Here is a 20,161-nt window from a genome sequence, read left to right on the forward strand (position 1 = left end):
TGTCAGATGAAGGGCAAGATAAAAGCTGAGTGGGAAAGAAATGAATTAATTGCTCAGTGAGCCTTATCTGCACTACCCTTTCACACTGGAGCCTCCAATTTCCTCCTTTTGACATTCCTTTTGTCCATCTACATGTTTCCCAACCTAGCACCTGAGATATCTAGCTCATTCATTCCTCCTCTTGTTTTGCTAATGGAAGGAGCAGCACAGTAACTCACAGGCCTTGCTTTTACTCTGGGAAGTGAAATGTGGATTTAGAATTAACCTTCCTTGCCTGGCAGTCAGTGTCACTGTTTTGCGAGCTAGAGTCTAAAGTGATTTGGTTTGTTTTCTTTGCAGTTTATACAAGTTCAAGTCAAATTCTTCTCTAAGCTATGCAGCTCATGGGGGGAGGGAGCTAAGTCATTCTGGCTGTGTCCATGGGCCCCCATCAGAAAAATAAAAATAAATACATAGCAAACTGAGGTTCTGCCCCCTCCCTAACAAAAGGCCTGTCCCCACTAACAAAAATCCTGGCTACGCCCATGGCTGTGTCTGTGTTTGTGAATAATAATGGATCTGTACAGCTGCTTGCATTTTTGGTATGTGGCTTAGGGGGCAGCCATGATGAGTCTCCTGCACTTTGAAATTCACTATTAAACCACTGAGAAGTAGGATATGGTTGCAGAAGGCAAACATGGGGCAGGATATTTGAACTCCTATCGTTTGTTTGTTTGTTTGTTTGTTTAATAAAATGTCACTTGATTGTAGAAAAAAATCTCAAAGAGATTTAAAAGAGAAGCCATGCAGGGACATGCTCTTTTCAATTATTCATTTTTTATTAAGATTTTAAACAAAGACCCTGCTGCAGCTTGCTTTATTCTTTGGCAACACATTCAATAGTGCTGCCCTGGCTTGCAAGGTCACGATGACACACCCATTGGACAGAGAATGCCCTTGGGCTATTCTTTTTGTTTCCTATCTGCACACTTCTATATTGCAGAAACACCCTTATTTTTAAAAGAAAACCAGAAACAATGGATTCGCTGGTTTAAAAACCGGTAACAGGGACATGATAGCTGAAGTTAGTACAGTATCCATTTAATAGTTTCCTCTAAAATAGATTTAGAATGATGGTGCATTTTCTGATCCTTGTTCCTTTCAGTTCCTGGACGTCCTCTTCCATTACAGTAAAGTAGAAAACCAGGAACCTTATATTTGTATGTCTAACCAACATTAAGGAAGTAAAGCATCTGGAAGGACTGAAACTCGTAAGTCATAGCTAACTTTTCTCCAACATTTGAGGAAACTGATCTCAAGAGCCCCCCAAAAACTTATTCATTTTTATTGGGTCAAAAGATAAACATTCGAGCTAAGCCTACATACATTGACCTGAGAATAAGTCCCCACTGAACTGAATGGGGATCGCTTCTGCGTAGGTTGTGCTGTCAGGCACATATTGGCTAAATGAAGGGGTTTTCAGAAGTAGTTGCGTGGCGAGTTCCCGCCCCCCACCAGGATAAATAAAGACACGAGACACCATAGTTTAAGGTTAAATGGGCGAATTAGGCCACAACTTTATTGAATTCAGGAATGAGAGGCATTGGCTTAGGCATTGGTCCTAACGACTATCCGGCTCCAGCCCATTTGCTGGAGACACGGGGAAGGGTTAACACTAAATCGGGGGAGTCTCCCGCCGAGGCACGTCGACTAAGAGCTCCCCCGGGTCACCGCTCTGGGGCGTGCCTTTGGCCCTCACCTCCATAGGCTTCGGACAGGGCCACGCCCCCCGGAGTCCTTTAACGGACCACCCTTCGCTCACTGGGGGGAGGTGATGGCGTTCCTCCCCCCCCACACATCCTCTTAACCCCTTCTTACCAATGCCTACCGCCACACGAGCAATCGCTCGCCGCCAATACTCTCATGCCTGAAACCAATCTCTTACCCCCTTTGCTATATCAGTAAGCCAAATATCATTTCCCGCATCTGAAAGATGCACGCCATCAAGCCGGTAGAGGGCCTCGCAGTTGCCCGGGTGGTCAATGACCCACCCACCCAGGGCTGCCACTCTACGCACCACCGCCCGATCCAAGGCTTTCCTAGCCTATTTGTGGCTATCGGGCACCTGCTCTCTCTCCAAACCCGGCTTTCCATCAACCAGGCCCCAAGAATGGTGATGTTTGGATAAGAGGCCTTACGCACCACCGCCCGATCCAAGGCTCTCCTAGCCCTATTTATGGCTATCGGGCACCTGCTCTCTCCCCAAACCTGGCTTTCCATCACCAAGGCCCCAAGAATGGTGATGTTTGGATAAGAGGCCTTAAGTTCCTCAAAGTCACTAAAGAGATGCCACATCAAGTCGACTGCCTTTCTGTAAGCTGAATCCTTTTCGCCTAATTGGATAACCAAAGCATCTGGGGGGGGCCCACCGCTGCCGCTCTGGCCCTAATTGCAGGCAACATTCCGGCCCAGTGCATTCCCCTCCGAGAGATCCATGATATATTGATGTAGTTAAGGTGCGGCCCGAGACCGGAATTGATGGCGCAGACCCTGGCCCAATGCACAATGCTGTGCCCGATTATCCAGATGCGCGCCCTCATAGCTCCTGCACCATAGGGTCCCTGTTAACGGCATGGTTTCTAACCCGGTGGACAGTGCAGGGCCTATAATCCAAATGTGCACCGCAACGTCACCTGAAAGCAAAAGAAGGTAACGAAGCCAGGTCAAGTATACTGTGAACAATCACAAGGTCTTACGAATATATCCCTTAAATGCATCAGACTTCCACTGCCCCCAAGTCCTTCATCCTTTCAGCTGATAGTCGCAAATGCAGTGCTGTAGTGGCGGCCCCAATCCTGAAGGAGTTAGCCACGAATTCAGCTGAGGATAAACCGCAGGCAGCAATCACCCTTTGCATAATGCACGTGGACTGATGCCATGCAAGGCGAGAGCCATCCAAATGTATAAGAAATGGACCTGAGACGGTTGGTCTCACGTACATGAAATGTTTAGTGTCCTTTACTGCTGATCGGTTTTGGAACATTGGACATGCAGGACTAAATTGGATCTGAACAAGGTCAGGTCTCTCAAACTAACCCCAGGCAGCGGATTCTGGTTGGCCCTTACAAACCACTTTGCCAATGCGCATAGCGCCAAATGCAGTGGAGTATGCAGCTGAAAATAACCGGGCCTTGTCCTCGGACCAACAGATACTCCATATTTTATTTTATTATTATAAATTTAATTTTATTTAATTATTTATTTATTTATTTTGGAATTGGCATAGAATGTCATAAGGGCCTTCTACCAACACTTTTAGGTGGCTGCAGCCTGCGCCAGCCCTACAACAACAACAATCATAATAGGAATAATAATAATTTATTATTTGTACCCCGCCCCTCTGGCTGTGTTTCCCCAGCCACTCTGGGCGGCTTCCAACAAAACACGACCCAGCACCCTCCAATGTACCAAGTATTGCAGAGCTTCAGCCTTGGTAGGAGGTGTGTCAAGCCTAGGATTTACTAATTTGCCTTGAGGTGTGTCAAGCCTAGCATTTATTAATTTATTATTTATTAATTTATTATTTATTTATTTATTTATAAATTTGCCTTGAAACTCCATAAGATCTAAGCGTGGATGGGGCTCCTGAAGCTAATACTCCCTTCAGGACATCACGTTCCCAAGGCTCCAAAGGTGCACCCGGAATGGCTGTGGCAATTTGCTGCGCCTGAACATCTGTGATGTCATTGTTAACCCTAGGGGTAAATTTGGTAGAGAAATAGATGTTTAATTCTAAGCACAAAAGGACAAAGGTCCGGGACAGATCTGCCACTCTAGGAGAGTGCGGTAATCGCTTTGACAGGACACTGACAACCGTTTGATTGTCGGTCCAGAAGCATACCTGGTGATTCCTGAACTCGTCAGCACGCAAATGCCATTGTACTTTTCCAGGAACTTCAACCCAACCTTCAGGTCTGACTTGACCACTTTAGAGAGGCAGTCCCGCTGACAGCTTAGTCAATCACCCACAAAAGGGGGTGGCCAGGGGACACTACCCAGCATGCGAAGTTGAGGTGACTGAAGTGTGAATTGACTCTGGTCAAGGGTGATCTTCTTGAGGGGAAGAAGTTGCAGAATTAATGCTAGCCTCTCCCTTGGTAGGCGGGATGTCTGTGCAATTGTGTCTAATTCAATACCCAAAATAGTTTATGGTCAGAACTGGACCCTCTGTTTTGTCCGCCACCAAAGGTACCCCAAGCTCCTCGGCCAGGGAAGTGAAAGCCTCTAAAGGAGAAGCGCAATCAGGGCTATTACTAAGGATGGGGGGGGGAAGAGTTATTGAGGTCATGGGTCACCCCTTCAGAACCAGTTCTAAAGCGAAGCCCCAGACCAAAATTGCACTAAATGACTCAAAGGCTGCTGAGCACCCTATCAGCATAGATTTGTCTATGGAATAAGCCCCCTCAAATCTAAAACCTGGCCATAGAAATTCCTCAGGGTGAATTGGCAGGAGACGGAAAGTCGACTCAATGTTGCACTTAGCCAAGAGCGCGCCCCTGCTGAACCTGCGCATACGCTATAGCCTGATCAAAAGATGCATACTTCACAGAACAAGGCTTCTGTGGTATTGCACCATTGACAAAGCCACCTCTAGGGTAGGGGTAGGGTAGGTTGTGGATCATAGGATACTCTCCTGGAGTCTATGGGGGGACAATGCCTAAAGGTGAAATGAGTAAACCCACTATAGGTGGCTCCCTAAAGGGGCCGGGCCACCCTCCCGGCCAGAATTCTTATTTATTTATTTATTTATTTTTAAACTTCTTTTTTGCAATAGCTGGCATTTCCCAGACTGATTCTTTGGTTTTGGGGGGGGGGTTCCCTGAGTTAGGGGGTAATGAAACGAGGATCTTGAAGCCATAAGAGAAACTCTTTCCCAGGGTACTATGCTGCCTCTATTTTAGGGTATTTATCGAGAAGGGTTCTAAGAGGTGAGAGCTTAACAGAAGAGAACACCACAGTCAAGGGCCAAATTCATACCAGTTTGTAGCTGTTCTTTTTGGTGGGTCTGTGAGCTTTTCAAGACCCCTGGTGGAAATGCCCCCTGCTGCCCGGAAAGGCTGTGTACCTTTAAAACATGAAGTTGCTGGGTGGTTACCTAGGCACTTCTCACATTCATGCGCATACTTACAATTTGGCCCCTGGCACACACCCATGTTGCACTCCCAGCAAACCTCATGGTGAGGGACTCGCTTAGCTTCAAATTTTCCAACTTTCCTTTTCCCACATAGGGACCCATATGCTCCATCCAGTCATTCTGGTCGCTCGGAACCCAGCAGGTGGTGGGCAGCAGGAAGCTTTTCTGAATCGTCCTCGGCACCAGAAGGCTTACTTCTTTTGCTCTTCTTGGCCGAATGCTTCTTCTTACTTAGACTTCTTTCTCCCTTGCCCATCATTGGAGACTGGTGCTGTTCTGCAGCCGCTGCCACTTCCTGTTGCCCCTGCGTCTCTTCCTCCAATGATGTTTCGGAGCCCCCTTCCACGGTAAAGACTGAGGTTGTGAATGCTGTAGAATACTGGGAAAGTGTGGGGGTATACTGAGAGGCAGAAAGGTTATAATTGTAAGCATGAGCCCTACCTCCCGAGGATCTGTCATTGGAGACCCAGGGACACGTAGACTGTAATTATGTGTGAGGATGCATAAATGGATTGCTACCCGACTGTGGAACCCTAAATAAGGAGGCCAGAGTGCAAGGGAGCTCCTCATTGCTGGACGGAAGTACTCACTATTTGGGAAGAGGCTGCAGTGACCATGGGCCTGAATTGTTGGTAAAAGGTTTCAAAAGCAGAGGAAACACTGACTAGGCCTGTGGGTTGCAGGGCACAGGAGGCTACCCTGACCCATCTCGGACACGGACCCACTGTTGAATCATTGGCTGCTCTCAGCACTGCTGCGGTGGCCACGGAGGTGCTGGGGCGGTCCACAACGTTAGGTGGCGTATCCGGGATGCATTCTTGGGTGAGCGCCAGAGGTACCGCTGCCACCTGGTCTGTGGGCCTATCTTGCCTATAAAATGTCTAAAAAGCATTGGACAACAAAGCCTGTGGGTTACTAGGCACTACGAAGGCCTGGGACCCCTCCTGGTTTCCTTGTGCCACCCCAGATATAGCGGCATATTGCTGGTTCTCTTGAGCAGACATAGTTTGATACCCTTAATTAGCCTGGTTCTGTTCTGCAGAATCAACGCCAACCAGCTTGGATTATATGTGTGAGCTGCGAGCAATACCACGGTAGTTCAGTATTATCTGCACTGGTAAGTTTAAAGGACCCAAAGATGCCTAACTAATCTCCAACAAAATGTATTTAGCTGCAAACAATATCACCGTAGCTCAGTATTATCTGCACTAGATAGCAGTCCAAAATACCAGACCACACCTCAAAGCAATGTATTTAGAGGAATACTGAGTCTATAATAAACAGAAGAGAACCTTTGATAATGTAAGCAGCTATGCAGCCAGCTAGAGGTAGAATTATAAATTGTAACCCAGCAATACAGCAGTGAAAAATGATAAATAGACTTATGCAACAAACCTATAAGCAAAGCAAAGCTCCCAAGAGCCCTTAAGCACTATTATCAAAATCAACCAAATGAATTAAATTGCCAGGTTAAATATATACTTATAAATTAACAGATGAAATACCAGAAAGAGATGAACGTAGAAGAGGCATGAGCTATTTACTTTAGATTCCCCATAAACCTGTATGCAAATATTATTTTGCAGGCGAAGAAGCCCTTTAATAAAATCAAATGATATAAAACCCGGATCTCATTTTCCTTATGACTATGAATTGACTGATGAAATTCTCAAGAGTGTAAGCATAAACAAAAGCAGTCAAATTAATTATAGGATATCAATTCTAAGATCAGCCTAGCCAGAGATGCTGTAGCCAGCTCTATACACGCTTATGCACCAAGAGGAAGGGCTCCCTGCAGCCCCTTGTGCGCTCTTATTTAAGCTAGGCTCTTTTAATTGCACCATCATCCTTTGTTTATATTGCTTATGCTTATTTCCTTTGTTTATATTACTTTAATTTATAACCCACGAGAAAGTGAGGGGCACTCGAAAAGGAGATAGCTCCCATGTGGTTTTGCCTCTCCTAAAATGGCTGCCGCCGCAAGGCCACAGTAATGCGTTCCCGTTGCCTAGCGACAATGAACACGTGCAAAAACACTTAATGCTAGCCCTTTAGCACTGAGAAATTCCGCAGCCTCAAGAGCAAAACCTGCAGGCAGGCATTCCCCACGCACCCCTTATGAACGTTAATTATTCCCCTGGTTTTCTCGCCAGTTAAGCTTAAAAGGGAGGGTTTGTAAAGTTACTTCCCACTTGGAATGCCTATAGTAAAATGGCGGCCGCCCATAAGGGCACGTGGGTGGATGAAATGGCGGCCAGGGCGCACTGGTTGCCCGGCAACGGCGCAGCTGCTTCCGAGGCTTTCCAAGTCTAAACTTGTGCGCGAAAATAAAACAGCCTGTAGAGGAAGCGATGCTCTGTGGAAGCCACTCACCCCCCCCCCCCCAATGCTGCTGAAATGATTATTTAACAAGAAATTCTGCCCCTCACCCCAGCAAGAAAATGCAACACAACCGGCACAAAACGCAGCCCGCTCTCCTCCTAATTGCACCACGCTCCCCTGCACAAATCCCTGGCTAAAACCAGAAGCCCCAACAGCAAGACCTGATTGGATGGGTGCGCTGCGTCCTCCGTGTAAATAACGAAGAGGAGCCAAACGTTCTTCCTTGAGCTCCTTGCAGAACAGGCAGTCAGCAGCCGAGGGCAAGCAACGGATCACAGCAGAAAAAGCTCCACAAAGCTGAATAAATTCCTCTGAGGGGGGCATGCAGCAGCAGGCAGGGCAAGCTCCTGAGGGCAGGGAACTTGCACCGAAACACACAGAGCTCCCTGTAAAACTGTAGACCTGAAAGAGATGCTGGAAGGAAAGCACACACACACACACACACACACACACAGTGATTTTAGCTCCATTACAGCTCCGGTGTTAAACTGCAGCAGCTGGAATGGAGCGCAAAGGGGGAAACCCCCAGCAGGAGAAAAGCCCCAAACTGATTTCAGCTCCCAAACTAGAGATAACAACTCCTGAAATTCAAGCAGTTTAGAAATCAAGCAACACCAGCAGCGAATGCTGGAAATTCTCTGCAAAAGAAAGGGAGCTTTTTCTGTGAAGCTACAGCATATTCCACGAGGTGCCCTGCAGCTCAAGAACAAAGGCAACAAAGAAGCAAGGCAGGAACACTCCAGGCAACCAGATAAGATCTCCGACAAACAGAATGCTGATATGCGGGGAAAAACGTGGGGCTAGCCGGCGAAAAGAGGGCGAGCCCCCTCTGCGCTGGCCCTAAATAGGGCAGACACGGCCGGGATTTCTCTGCTCTCGCGGGGCTGAAACCAGCCCCCGCTCACGTGGGGGGTGGGCGTGAAGCCCGCAACCCCACCTCTTGGGGCAGGCCCAGAAGTGGCTTAAGCAAAACAAGTAGTGGAGAATGCCTTCTGGCTTCTAATATAAAAGTGGTCTAGAAAGGGCTTACTTCTGAGCAGACATGGTCAGGATTGTGCTAGTTACAGGTTTTCTGCCGACCTGTCGTATGGACAACACAGCTGTGTTCAAACTCCTGTTTGCTGTGCACTTGCTGCGTTTTCATATATCAAATGATGTTATCCAAAATGCATGTGTATCCTAACAAAATACAGTGGTACCTCAGGTTACATACGCTTCAGGTTACAGACTCCGCTAACCCAGAAATAGTACCTTGGGTTAAGAACTTTGCTTCAGGATGAGAACAGAAATCGTGCTCCGGCGGCATGGCAGCAGCAGGAGGCCCCATTAGCTAAAGTGGTGCTTCAGGTTAAGAACAGTTTCAGGTTAAGAACGGACCTCCGGAGTGAATTAAGTACTTATGAATAACTTTGCATTGGGTAAAAGGCATTTCCCCACCCTATCAATGCCCCCTGGTGTGTATACAAACAGAAAGGAATCTGACACTAATGAAGCTGTGCTGATGTGAACAGCTGAGGGGAAAGGAAGAGCTGTGAAGCACATGGAGATAGGGAAGCAACTTCACTGTGTTCTAAGGAGGCAACATGAATACACTCCATAAGACTGAACCCCCATTAACAAGAGGCTTCTCTCTTAGCACAATTCCATATCTTGCTTTCACTTTGAAGTCTCAGCTACTCCTAACAGCAATAAAGCTGTAATCATCACTTCTATCAGTTTCTATACTGAACTTACAGTAACAAAGAGGACCTCTTCTTACCAATTACCTCCACAAAAGGAGGACATTCACTTGGCACTTGAAATTTAATTTATAGCAGTACTTACTGATTTCCTTCCATTCAAAACTGCAGGCAAGGATTGTGTTGCTGATTTGCAACTGAAAGTAAGAAGTGAAATGTTCAAGGGAGAAAATATATATGTGCCATTTTAAAGCCTTGGGATGGTCTTTATTGTGTAAACAGCCTGTGATTTTATCTGGATGCTGCTGAACTGGAGGTATAAATCTATTCTTCAAAATGAGTCATAGTGAATCATCTAAGTTTACTGCTAGGGAGCTATTATAGATTATAGATTATAGATTAGGACAAACCCAACACTGAGTCCTGCAACAGAAACATACGCAGCATGGAATGCACTAACAACAAACCAGTTTACTAAATTGTTTTCATAAAGAGTTGCAAATGAATAGATGTAATCAAATCTGTAATCCCATAAGTGGGATGAATAAGAAAACATGAGCAATTTTCACCCATGTTTCCATCAGAATTCTTCAAAATCCCTGTTGAGGAACCAAATCTATATATTTCTATCTTTGGGAATCTACATGGAATCAAGCTTTAGAAGGCAACCGAGATGTCTTTTCATGGGAAATTGACTCTTCCTGGCCACAGCTGTGAATTTCTAAGGCTATGCTTTCAGCTTTTGGGGGAACTGATACTGATTTAAAGACCAGCATGCATGATTGCCAAAGTTCTTGTCTGATGCCCCCTGCTCAACTTGTATATTTTTATGCTTACAAAAAAATACACAAGCTTCTCAAAAGGGAACTCAACTCTGTAGCAGCTGGAGTTTCCTACTGCTTAGAGAAATGGGAAGCATCACAACACATTTTGTAACACCATCTGTCTAGTTTTCAAAGCTTGAGCAGCTGTTAGATAGGGTTTCTAATTGTGATGTGGAAATCTGTGCGCAAACCAAACCTGCAATCAAGGCAATCCACTTAGAAAACCTTGTTGAATAACTTTTTTTAAGCACCTTTCCTCAACCTGATTCCTGCCAGATGTTGTTGAACTACAACTCCTGTCAGCCCTAGCATGACCAATGATCAGGGATGATAGGAGATGTACTCCAAAATATCAGGGGGAGGCACCAGTTTGGGGAAGGATGCTTTAAAATGACACAGTCATTTCCAAATCAGTGTTCCAAGCAGCAAGCTCAAAATTCATATCATATTCATACCGAAAATGGGATGCTTCCAGGTATTCCCTTGATGTCTACCCCGCAGCATACAACATATTTTGGCCAACACAGCCAGCATGTTTATACTACAGATTTGGTGATAAGAAGCAAGCAATCTCATAGCAGCATTGCTGATTAATCCTGCTTGACAAACTATTTGTGTTACTAAGTGCAAACAGTGTTGTGTGAGTAAAACCCTGCTTTTGGCTTACTCACATCTCAGGAGATAAAGTGATAACATAAAAAGTCCTAAAACGCCTTGGCCTTATGCTGATTCTAAGATGGTCATGAACTATTTTTAAATTTGTACTTAACAAAACATACGCTAAGCACCATGTGCTGGTTTAATGCAGAATTAAGGATAATTTGTCCATAAAATGCTTGACCCAGTATATTTATCGTGTTTCAAAGGCATATAAAGAATATGAAGTGGCAAGTACCTGTCTTCAGGTATTCTCTCAACATATGAGTATCACAGTTTTTAAAGGTTTGGCAGGTAGTCCGGTATTTTTAAATACTCTTTAAGTCACTTTGAGACATTTATGTAAAAAGCAATGAATAAATGTAATAAACAATTCTCCCAGATTATTTACTACTGCATTTTATGCAATATGGTTTATAATCAACAAGACATGGTAGATAAATTGCTACTTTCCTTTTGTGTGATGCTGTTAAACTGGAATAATGGAGATATAAACTGAAAGTAACACTGTTACAGATATATGTCAACTGTTTAAATAACAAAATACTTTCATTGCAAAACCCTTGTTGCAGTAAATGGCTGAAAGGGGAGGTTTTTCCCCCAATAAAGCCCAACTCTGTGTATTGTACCACCCTGAATATATCCCACAAGGAGGAGAGGTTGTATCAGGAGGAAGTATGTCTCAAGGACTTCTTTGCATTAACTTTTATGGGCATGATTAAAACCAGGCTCATTTTTGTCAACTTTTATACTGCTCTGTGGTGTGAGTATTTGTGAAAACATTAACCATGTGCCCAATTTCCTTTGTAATAAATATAGCAAGTTCACTGAGATGACCACAAAACTGTCATTATGCTCAGAATACATGTTCCTCATGAGCAACAATTTAGGATTTAGGTACAGAAGCTGTGGTCTTCCAGATATTGTTGGATTCTGAACCTCATCAGTTCCACACAGCTCGGCCCATTATTAGAGGCCATGGGACTTGTAGTTCAGCAATATCTGGAGGACCTCAGGTTCTCCATGCCTAATTTAACTGACAGAGGGAAATTTGCAAGGCTTCTGAAAGGAGAACAGAGAAGGATGTGGCTTTATGAATCACTGGAAATCTAACACAGTCATCTTTCCATTCAGCATCAGCAACTGTCCTGGGAACATCTGATATGATCATAGAGAGAAAAAGAAATAGATTTTTTAAAATAGTGTTTTGTTTAAAATAACCCCACATGTATTGTGTGATCTGGAATGGAAAAGAGTTTGTGTAACCACAAACTAAATATATCAAAAGGCAAAGTCTCTACCATAGCTGCAAGCTGTAATGCTTGTTTCTCGCCTTCAGAACAGGCAGATTTAGCTAATTCCACGGCTTGACTTGAGTACGTGCTTTTTACCTATAATGGGACAATCACAAAATAAATCCCCTTGGATTATTTAGCCTTTAATAAGCTTTTGGTTATTTGGGTAAAATAATTCATCCTCCCTTCCTCCCTACTTTTTCTCATTAAGAGTGTGTGTAAAGGATGAAGTGGAAATCCTAACCCACAGTGAAAATTATGGGAACATTCAGGGTGAATTTGGCTAAGTAATTGTTTTAAAGGGATCCTATGTCTAGAAGGTCTTGGGTTTGTTTTTTTTCATGAGGAAAGCTTAAATGTGCTGAGAGTGGCAGAATCCATCATTTTTTACCACTACACTACACCATGTGTGGATTCCCCCCCCCCCCACCGGCAATACCCTAAGGCTAATAATGGGTTAAACTGGATCTTTTTTTTTTTACCTCTATACATTTTCTACATTTTTTCCTTAGAGGCATTCTGCAAGATGAGTTGGGCTGAGATCTATAGTGAGTTTCCAAAGTCCCCCAGTAATCCGCCCTCTGTTTTAACTGAATGCTAATGGGTGGTACCAATGACTAAGTCAATGTCCTCCACCCTGCTTCAGTCAGATGGGTGTCTGTGGAACTGAAATAGAGGACAAAACATGGGTTTCTCAGTGTTCCAATGGATACAGGATGTATAGAGTTTAAAATGAACTGTTTACTCTAAAAAGAAGATATCTTATTGGTGACTGGGCTTCAGTTAAGAGACATCTTATGCTCATATTCCACTTCCTTAACAGGTATGGGCCAAAGAGGTTCCCCATCCCTCACCTAAGGGTACATTTGATCTCCAAAACAGCTCTTTTCAAATACTGTACTGGTGGAATACAGCCAATCACTGGCCTCATTACAGCCACTGAACATTATACCACTACAGCTTGGACTCAGCATTGGACTGTCATTAGAAGTTCTCATTTTTTATAAAATTCTTCATGCACTTTTTTTGATGAACCTTTCCTTTTAACCAAAATATTGCTTTTCATAACACTATTGCCAAGGAGCTTGGTGAATGTCTGACGTGAATTTGATTTATAATTATTCTTCCAAGTTGTCAATTTTTTGAAATATTCTAGTGGAAATGGTAATTCAGAACAGCTTTCGTCTTAGAAAATGCAGGACAGATTACCCATCATTTTCAAAAGATGAACAGATATGGACCCTGATAGATCTTGATGATGGCAAGCTCTTGACCAAACTCTTATGGCAGCATGACATAAAATTCCATTGTGTTTTGCCAGCCAAAATCGTCTATTTTTGCCTAGCATCCTAGGCAAATATGTTTGGCATTTCACTATGTATCAGTGCCAAACTTTCTGGTGTGTTTTCAAGAAAGGAATGAAAAGACCAGGCCACAAACTACTGCAGTATATTAAGTCTTGGGAGGATTTCTTGGCATCATCAACAGATCTTAAAAATCACAGAAATAGTTGCATATGGCAGTTAATAACAAAGTTACTACAGTATATGCGACGCCCAAGCCAAGGAGATACTGTATTTACTCAAATGTAATGCACACCTTTTTTGGACAAATTACGTTGCGAAAATTAGGGTGCACATTAGATTTGATGGTGCATTTACATTCGCCAGCAAAAACCTTTTTTGGTTCCAAGGTTTTAAAAATTGAGGTGCGCATTAGATTCGATGGTGCATTAGATTCACATAAATACAGTAAATAACTACAGTGGTACCTTGGGTTAAGCACTTAATTCGTTCCGGAGGTCCGTTCTTAACCTGAAACTGTTCTTAACCTGAAGCACCACTTTAGCTAATGGGGCCTCCTGCTGCCGCCGCGCCGCCAGAGCATGATTTCTGTTCTCATCCTGAAGCAAAGTTCTTAACCTGAAACACTATTTCTGGGTTAGCGGAGTCTGTAACCTGAAGTGTATGTAACCTGAAGCGTATGTAACCTGAGGTAGAATCATAGAATCATAGAGTTGGAAGAGACCACAAGGGCCATCGAGTCCAACCCCCTGCCAAGCAGGAAACACCATCAGAGCACTCCTGACATATGGTTGTCAAGCCTCTGCTTAAAGACCTCCAAAGTAGGAGACTCCACCACACTCCTTGGCAGCAAATTCCACTGTCGAACAGCTCTTACTGTCAGGAAGTTCTTACTAATGTTTAGGTGAAATCTTCTTTCTTGTAGTTTGAATCCATTGCTCCGTGTCCGCTTCTCTGGAGCAGCAGAAAACAACCTTTCTCCCTCCTCTATGTGACATCCTTTTATATATTTGAACATGGCTATCATATCACCCCTTAACCTCCTCTTCTCCAGGCTAAACATGCCCAGCTCCCTTAGCTGTTCCTCATAAGGCATCGTTTCCAGGCCTTCCAGGTACCACTGTATACAACCTTTGGAAGACATCTGAAGGCAGCCCTGTATAGGGAAGCTTTTAAATATTTAATGTTTTATGATGTTTTTATATGGTATGTTGAAAGCCGCCAAGAGTGGCTCGGGCGACCCAGTCAGATGGGCAGGGTATAAATAGTAAAATTATTATTATGGAATAGGATGTCCCCAGGCCCAGCTACAGCTAGTGTCAGGGAACTGACATCGGAGCCAGAGGCGGAGGCAAGGCTCCCAAGTGATGCTGGAGAAGGGCCCAGCAGGGAGAGAGGCAGCTCATCAGCGGGGGAAGGAAATCAGTGTAACACCAGGGAAAAGGGGGGCAGATGGGGGAATCGGCGAGGGGGCTCCAGGACTCCTCACCGGAGACCAGCGGGGAGAGCACAGGTCCTCCGCTACCCACACCCTCCCTGCGCAGAAGACTTCCGCGCAGGGAGAGTAGGAGGAGACTTGGCGTCAAACAGCTTTTATGCTGGAAAAGGTTTAAGAAACGCCCACTGACGGATTCTGCTAGCGACTGAAACAGCCATGAAGTGAAGGGCTGTCCAGACAGAAAAGGTTTAACCAGGGAACCTAGCCAGGAGTGGCGGCAACTTACGCACGAGCAACCCCTATTATTATTACAGCTAGCAAACTGATATCGGGAACATAATGGTCTCTGGTGTATGACTTTTGCAGGCTGATGGTAGGGCCTTTTGATAGTAGTTTCATTGCTGCTCCACTGAGCTTTTCACATGCCCTCACAGGGCTTTTTGTAACAAAAGGAATAGTGCAAGTGTACAATTTTGATTAATTTATCAGGTTCAACAAGTGCTAGAAACTGACACACACACATCAGATATTACACAACTTTTGGGGTGTCCTGGTTTTCACTTTTGTAAAATATGGCAACCCTAACTGAATGTCTTGCCCCCTGCAGACATCCAGATGTGCGTAGTAGCAGACTTTCAGATACGTCTTTTTAGGTTCTTTGGAGATACCACATTAGCAAAAATGCTCATTGCTGTTAATAGTGTGGTGCTGTTGGAACATATGCCTTCTAATGGGTGCTCCTCTGTCATTAAAGATTTATGCACTTTGTTCTTGTGGGAATTTGTCTTCCAAATTAGTGCGTTATTGTACTGAGACCCTAGAGAGCAACTGGAAGTTCAGATTACACACTACTAGGCTAGATATACCAGTGATCTGACTCAGTATAAGGGTGTTTAAAATTCTGTATCAACTGTCACTTGGCAGGATGAGACAAATGACTAAGCTAACCAGGGATGAGAGAGGTCAAGGGGAAGTTTGGTTCTGAAAGAGTAGTACGTCAATGGCCAGGGATCATGAAAGTTGTAGTTCAACAATAGTAGGGCCTGCTCAATTATCATGGACTTGGATGTGGCTTTTTTAAAGAGAGAGAGATGTGAGTATGTGCAAAGTGCCTATTCAATGTGAATAGCATCAACTTTTGTCTTTAAAAAGTGGATCTAGGGATATGGTTCGGTTCCTTTTCCCTATGACAAGAAACAACCTTAAAATAGAGACTCCACTTTCTAAATTCCTCCATTGCTAGAACTCTTTACCAATCCGCAGAAGGGCAGCATCTCCCCTTGTTACACGACTACCTGCTTACTCGGGAGTCTTTCCTAGGGCAAACAACTGGGAGTCAGGAAGGAACCTTTCCTGATCTACTTCAGATCACCCAGAAATTCCAATGTACCCTCTGTTTTTCAGCCTGATGTGAAATGAAACCTGTAGGAGTGAAGAGAAAGAGCGTGCCTCAGGCTGCAAGTCTACACCCTCTGAACGCAAGCTTTACTTCCGAGTAAAAAAATATATATCCCAGGAGTGTCCTTACAGAGGCGCAAAGCTTTGGCCAATCTACACTTGCAGCAGGGGGATGAAGGCAACGCCTGTGTGTTTGTGAACCTTTGTCGATCCTAAAAGCCGAGTTTCAAGGCAAAGGTGAGCTCCGTGACGAGGGCCAGGGAGGGAAAACCCCGCTTTGCTCCGACGCAGACAAGCCTGAGGGCCCCAATTCCGCGCCTTTCATGCTCCGCCCAGCCTGACGGCAGCGGGGAGGAATGCGCTTCCGGAGGCGCACAAGGAGCGGCGGCGGCGGCAGTTGCAAGGCCTGGCCGTCCCTTTCTCCCGGCCTTGCCGTATGTTTGGAAGGAAGGAAGGGAAGAAGGCGCGGCTCTGGTAGGCGAGAGGGGATAGCAGTCGCCGCCGCCGCCACCCTCAGCACCCCCGAGGCGTCGCCCTGAGGAGGCCGGGCCAGGCCCCGGAGCAGAGGAGACGAGGGAGAGGAGCGTCGAGGCGGAGGAAGCAGGCTCAGCGCCGCCACCAACTTCTCGAAGCCCCCGGACAAGGGTCGGGGAGGCGCCCCAGCTCAGCCGCGGCCATGGCACAGGTAGCGACGGAGAGGAGGGGCAGGCAAGGGGGGGGGTCTGCTGAGGGGGGGGCACAAAACTAAGCCTGGGCGTTGCGAGTGTATCTGTATCCCTCTAATTTTTTTGGTTTTTGTTTCCAGCCTCTTCCTATTTTGTGGGATATGAAAGTGTGGCCGAGTGAGAAAGAGAAAGGCGGGGGGGGGGGCTTATAGGGAGAAGGAGGGAGAGCGCTGCCCTCCCCCCCCCGGTCCTTTCTGTGGGGCTGGGAGGAAGGAGCGCCTTGTGCCCTTTTTCAGAAAAAGCCAAAGCGTGCCTTTATAAGGGCGTGTTCGCCGGGCGGGAACGAGGGGGAGAGAATAACCGAAGGTGCTGCAGGGGGGAACTGCACTTGCGTCGGAGGATATTATTATTATTATTATTTATTATTTATGTCCTTTTTAACTGCAAGTTCCAGGCAGGCAGAGATGTTGCAGCCAGCAGCACAACAAAAGAATCTTGTGGCACCATACAAGGTTAACGGATTTGTTGGCCACGTCAGACGACGTGAGCTTTAGTTCACTAAACCTTTGCCACAATCGTTGTGTTAGCCTTAAATGTGCCACAAGCCTCGTTCCCTGTGGGTGGGTGTGGTGGTGGTGTTGGATGGGCTGTTTTGGTTGGACGTCGGTGGTTTTAGAGCAGGGATGGTGAAGTTGTGGCTCTCCAGATGTTGTTGGGCTGCAACTCCCATCATCCCTCGCCACTGGCTATACTGGTTGGGGCTGATGGGAGTTGGAGTGCCAACATCTGGAAGGGCTCAGGAGATTTATGCCCCTTGCTTTCTCTCTCCCACCTCCCCCAATAGTGTCTGTAAGTTGATGGTGTTAATCATGCCCCAGCTGAAGGAGAATGCCAACATAAGAGACAGGAAATGCCTGTCATGCCATTTCCTGATAGACTTTACAAAGCTTAAAAGTGAACAGTGTCTACCAAATTTGCAAGTACATTTTGTGAACTGCATTGGAACTGGGCCATATTCCTATGTACATTTACCTGGGAGTCTGCTCCATTAAGCGCAGCTGAACTTTTTCTGATTGAGCATGCTTAGAAAGGGACTCCATGTTTGCATAGCCTTAGGACTGTAGTCTAGCATCCTGAAGCTACTCCCATTACTTTTCACAGAGTTTGCTTTCAAGTAAAAGTTGCAGATTTTGTAGCCTAGATATGTGCACGCTTACCTCAAAGTTTAATGACTTAAGTGTGGCTTTTTTGGCACGCAGCTCAAGCCTCATGGTGCCTTTCATGTGTTGTTGTTTCCTGGAGAAGTGATACTGGATTTCACTCTCATAATATATTTTGTGGTAACAGTTTTGGAACTGTTCTTACTTGCATGCGTGATTTTCAGTCCAATACAATGAACTGCAGTTTGCATCAGTTACGTCCATGTCTGCATGTTAACGTGCCCTTGTAGGGACTTTCTCCTCTTTCTGTCAACCATGCCTGAGTCCCGTTTTATGTTATGTTTTCACTGCTAATAAATCCCTATCTGGTTTCTGTTAATTCTGACACCTTAAATTAACTCAGAAAGAGGTTAGCTTCTCACACACCTGCAAAGTAGGCCTAGGCTGGAGGGTTCTTCTTTTCAACTGCTTCTGGAAATTGGCGCTGTCACTTGAAGTGCGGTCCTAAGCCCTGATCCACCATGCTGGAGAGTGTTATAGAGGATGTAGCACTGCAGAGATCTCCACTACACCTGCCAAAACAATGGGCAATGGAAATCCACCACTGCCTGTACGTTAGCCAGAGGCAGAAATAGGCCATTTAAGGATCTCCTGGTTCATAAACTACCATAGCAACTGCAGCAAAGTTCATTGCTGCTACCACCACCACCCCTTAGCTTTAGCTGCAAGGCTTTGGATACAGTAGCTCTGTTCGCCCCAGCTACTCCCAGATGGGAGTTAAGTTTGCAGTTGTTTTCTATTGTTCAATGAATTGTTATTTAAATCCTAGACATGCTTACTTTGGAGGAACATTACAGAGCCTGGACTTACCTTTGGATAACCATTTATTTATTCTGAATACTTATAGCACACCTTTGGCCTTGAGTTCAAAGTCAGCTAATTTTTTATTTTTATTTTTAAATAGTAATCACAATAGCAAAAAACTAGGCAGTTAAAAGAGCAGCAACTGATGGTTTCAACAAACTATAATTTGCCAGCAACCCAGGATTGTAACCTGGGGTATGATCCCCTTTTGCAAGCAAGGTACAATTTGCACAAACCAGCATGCCAGGCTTGGATAGAACAGCAAACTGTGTTTTCCTTCTTAAGCAGAATTGGAATCTTTGAAGTGCTGTGCGTAAGGGAAGGTGAGAATAGTGTGCACAAGCCTATGGTTTGTCTGTCTGTTCTCATAACCATGGTTTAGTGGTGCGTCTGCCCCCTGTGCTTCTGACAAAAAAAATTGTTGTATTCATTGTTTTATAAACTATTGTCACCATTAGTAGTGAAAACTGGTATGTGAATATTGGAAATAAATAATACTTCCTTATTTTTATTTTTCTGGGTACTGCTACCCTATTTGTGCTCCTGAAATCAAGCCTTATATTATGTAAGTAGCGCAGGGCATAGATTTTTTGTGTGCCTTAAATATTTATTTGTTATGACATTTGGTTTTATAGACAAGAACCAATTCCATGCGTAGAATATAAAAGTCAAAGCCCTATGAGATCATCTTATTATTTTAGATGTGATGCTGGCAATGAGCAAGGACAGTTATTGTGTATTAAGAACATGTGTGGATTGTTCTAAGGGAAAAGGCACATTGACTCTTATCCCCTTGAGTTTAACATGTGATTTATTTATTTTTAGTTAACTATTGAAAAACTAACACACTGTTTAATCTTATTAACTATGTTGTGTTTAACCCTCTTCTGTGCACTATAGATGTATTACAGTTTGAGGTTTAATTTGTCATTGTCACCTACGCTTTCAAGAGTTTTTCACTGCCCAAGTTGAAAAATGGCAGTGGGTACGTATAGTATGGTACATCTCTTCCAACGCCGGCCAAGAAGGCTTCCAAACATGTATAAATGGAAGACATTTCAGGTTTTAGAATAATAATAGGAATTTTTCAAGGACTCTACAGTCGTACCTTGGTTCTCAAATGCCTTGAAACTCCAACGTTTTGGCTCCCAAATGCCGCAAACCCGGAAGTGAGTCTTCCGGTGTGCGAACATATTTTGGAAGCTGAACGTCCAACACAGCTTCCGATTGAGTGCAGGAAGCTCCTGCAGCCAATTGGAAGCCACGCCTTGGTTTTCGAATGTTTTCGGAAGTCAAACGGACTTCCAGAATGGATTCCGTTC

General features: G+C 44.8%; 2 protein-coding genes across 5 annotated transcripts in view; both read left to right on the top strand.

Moving 5' to 3' along the window:
- Window positions 1-9,627, top strand: part of LOC310689307 (integrin beta-1-like) — a 48,159-nt gene extending 38,532 nt beyond the window's left edge. The window contains exons 17-18 of the mRNA XM_083466862.1: window positions 1,145-1,250; window positions 9,406-9,627. The gene's annotated coding sequence lies outside the window, so the exon portion shown is untranslated. The remainder of the gene's footprint in view (window positions 1-1,144; window positions 1,251-9,405) is intronic.
- A 6,534-nt stretch (window positions 9,628-16,161) lies between these two features.
- Window positions 16,162-20,161, top strand: part of LOC310689287 (integrin beta-1-like) — a 41,756-nt gene continuing 37,756 nt past the window's right edge. The window contains exon 1 of one of the 4 annotated variants that reach the window (XM_083466806.1): window positions 16,162-16,835. In XM_083466806.1, the coding sequence (XP_083322932.1) occupies window positions 16,827-16,835 (9 nt within the window). In that variant the 5' untranslated portion in view covers window positions 16,162-16,826. The remainder of the gene's footprint in view (window positions 16,836-20,161) is intronic. The other 3 variants (XM_083466807.1, XM_083466805.1, XR_014517432.1) reach the window with 3 other exon arrangements.

Source organism: Podarcis liolepis (genome assembly GCF_965112155.1).
Source record: "Podarcis liolepis genome assembly, chromosome: 12".
Lineage (NCBI taxonomy): Eukaryota > Metazoa > Chordata > Lepidosauria > Squamata > Lacertidae > Podarcis > Podarcis liolepis.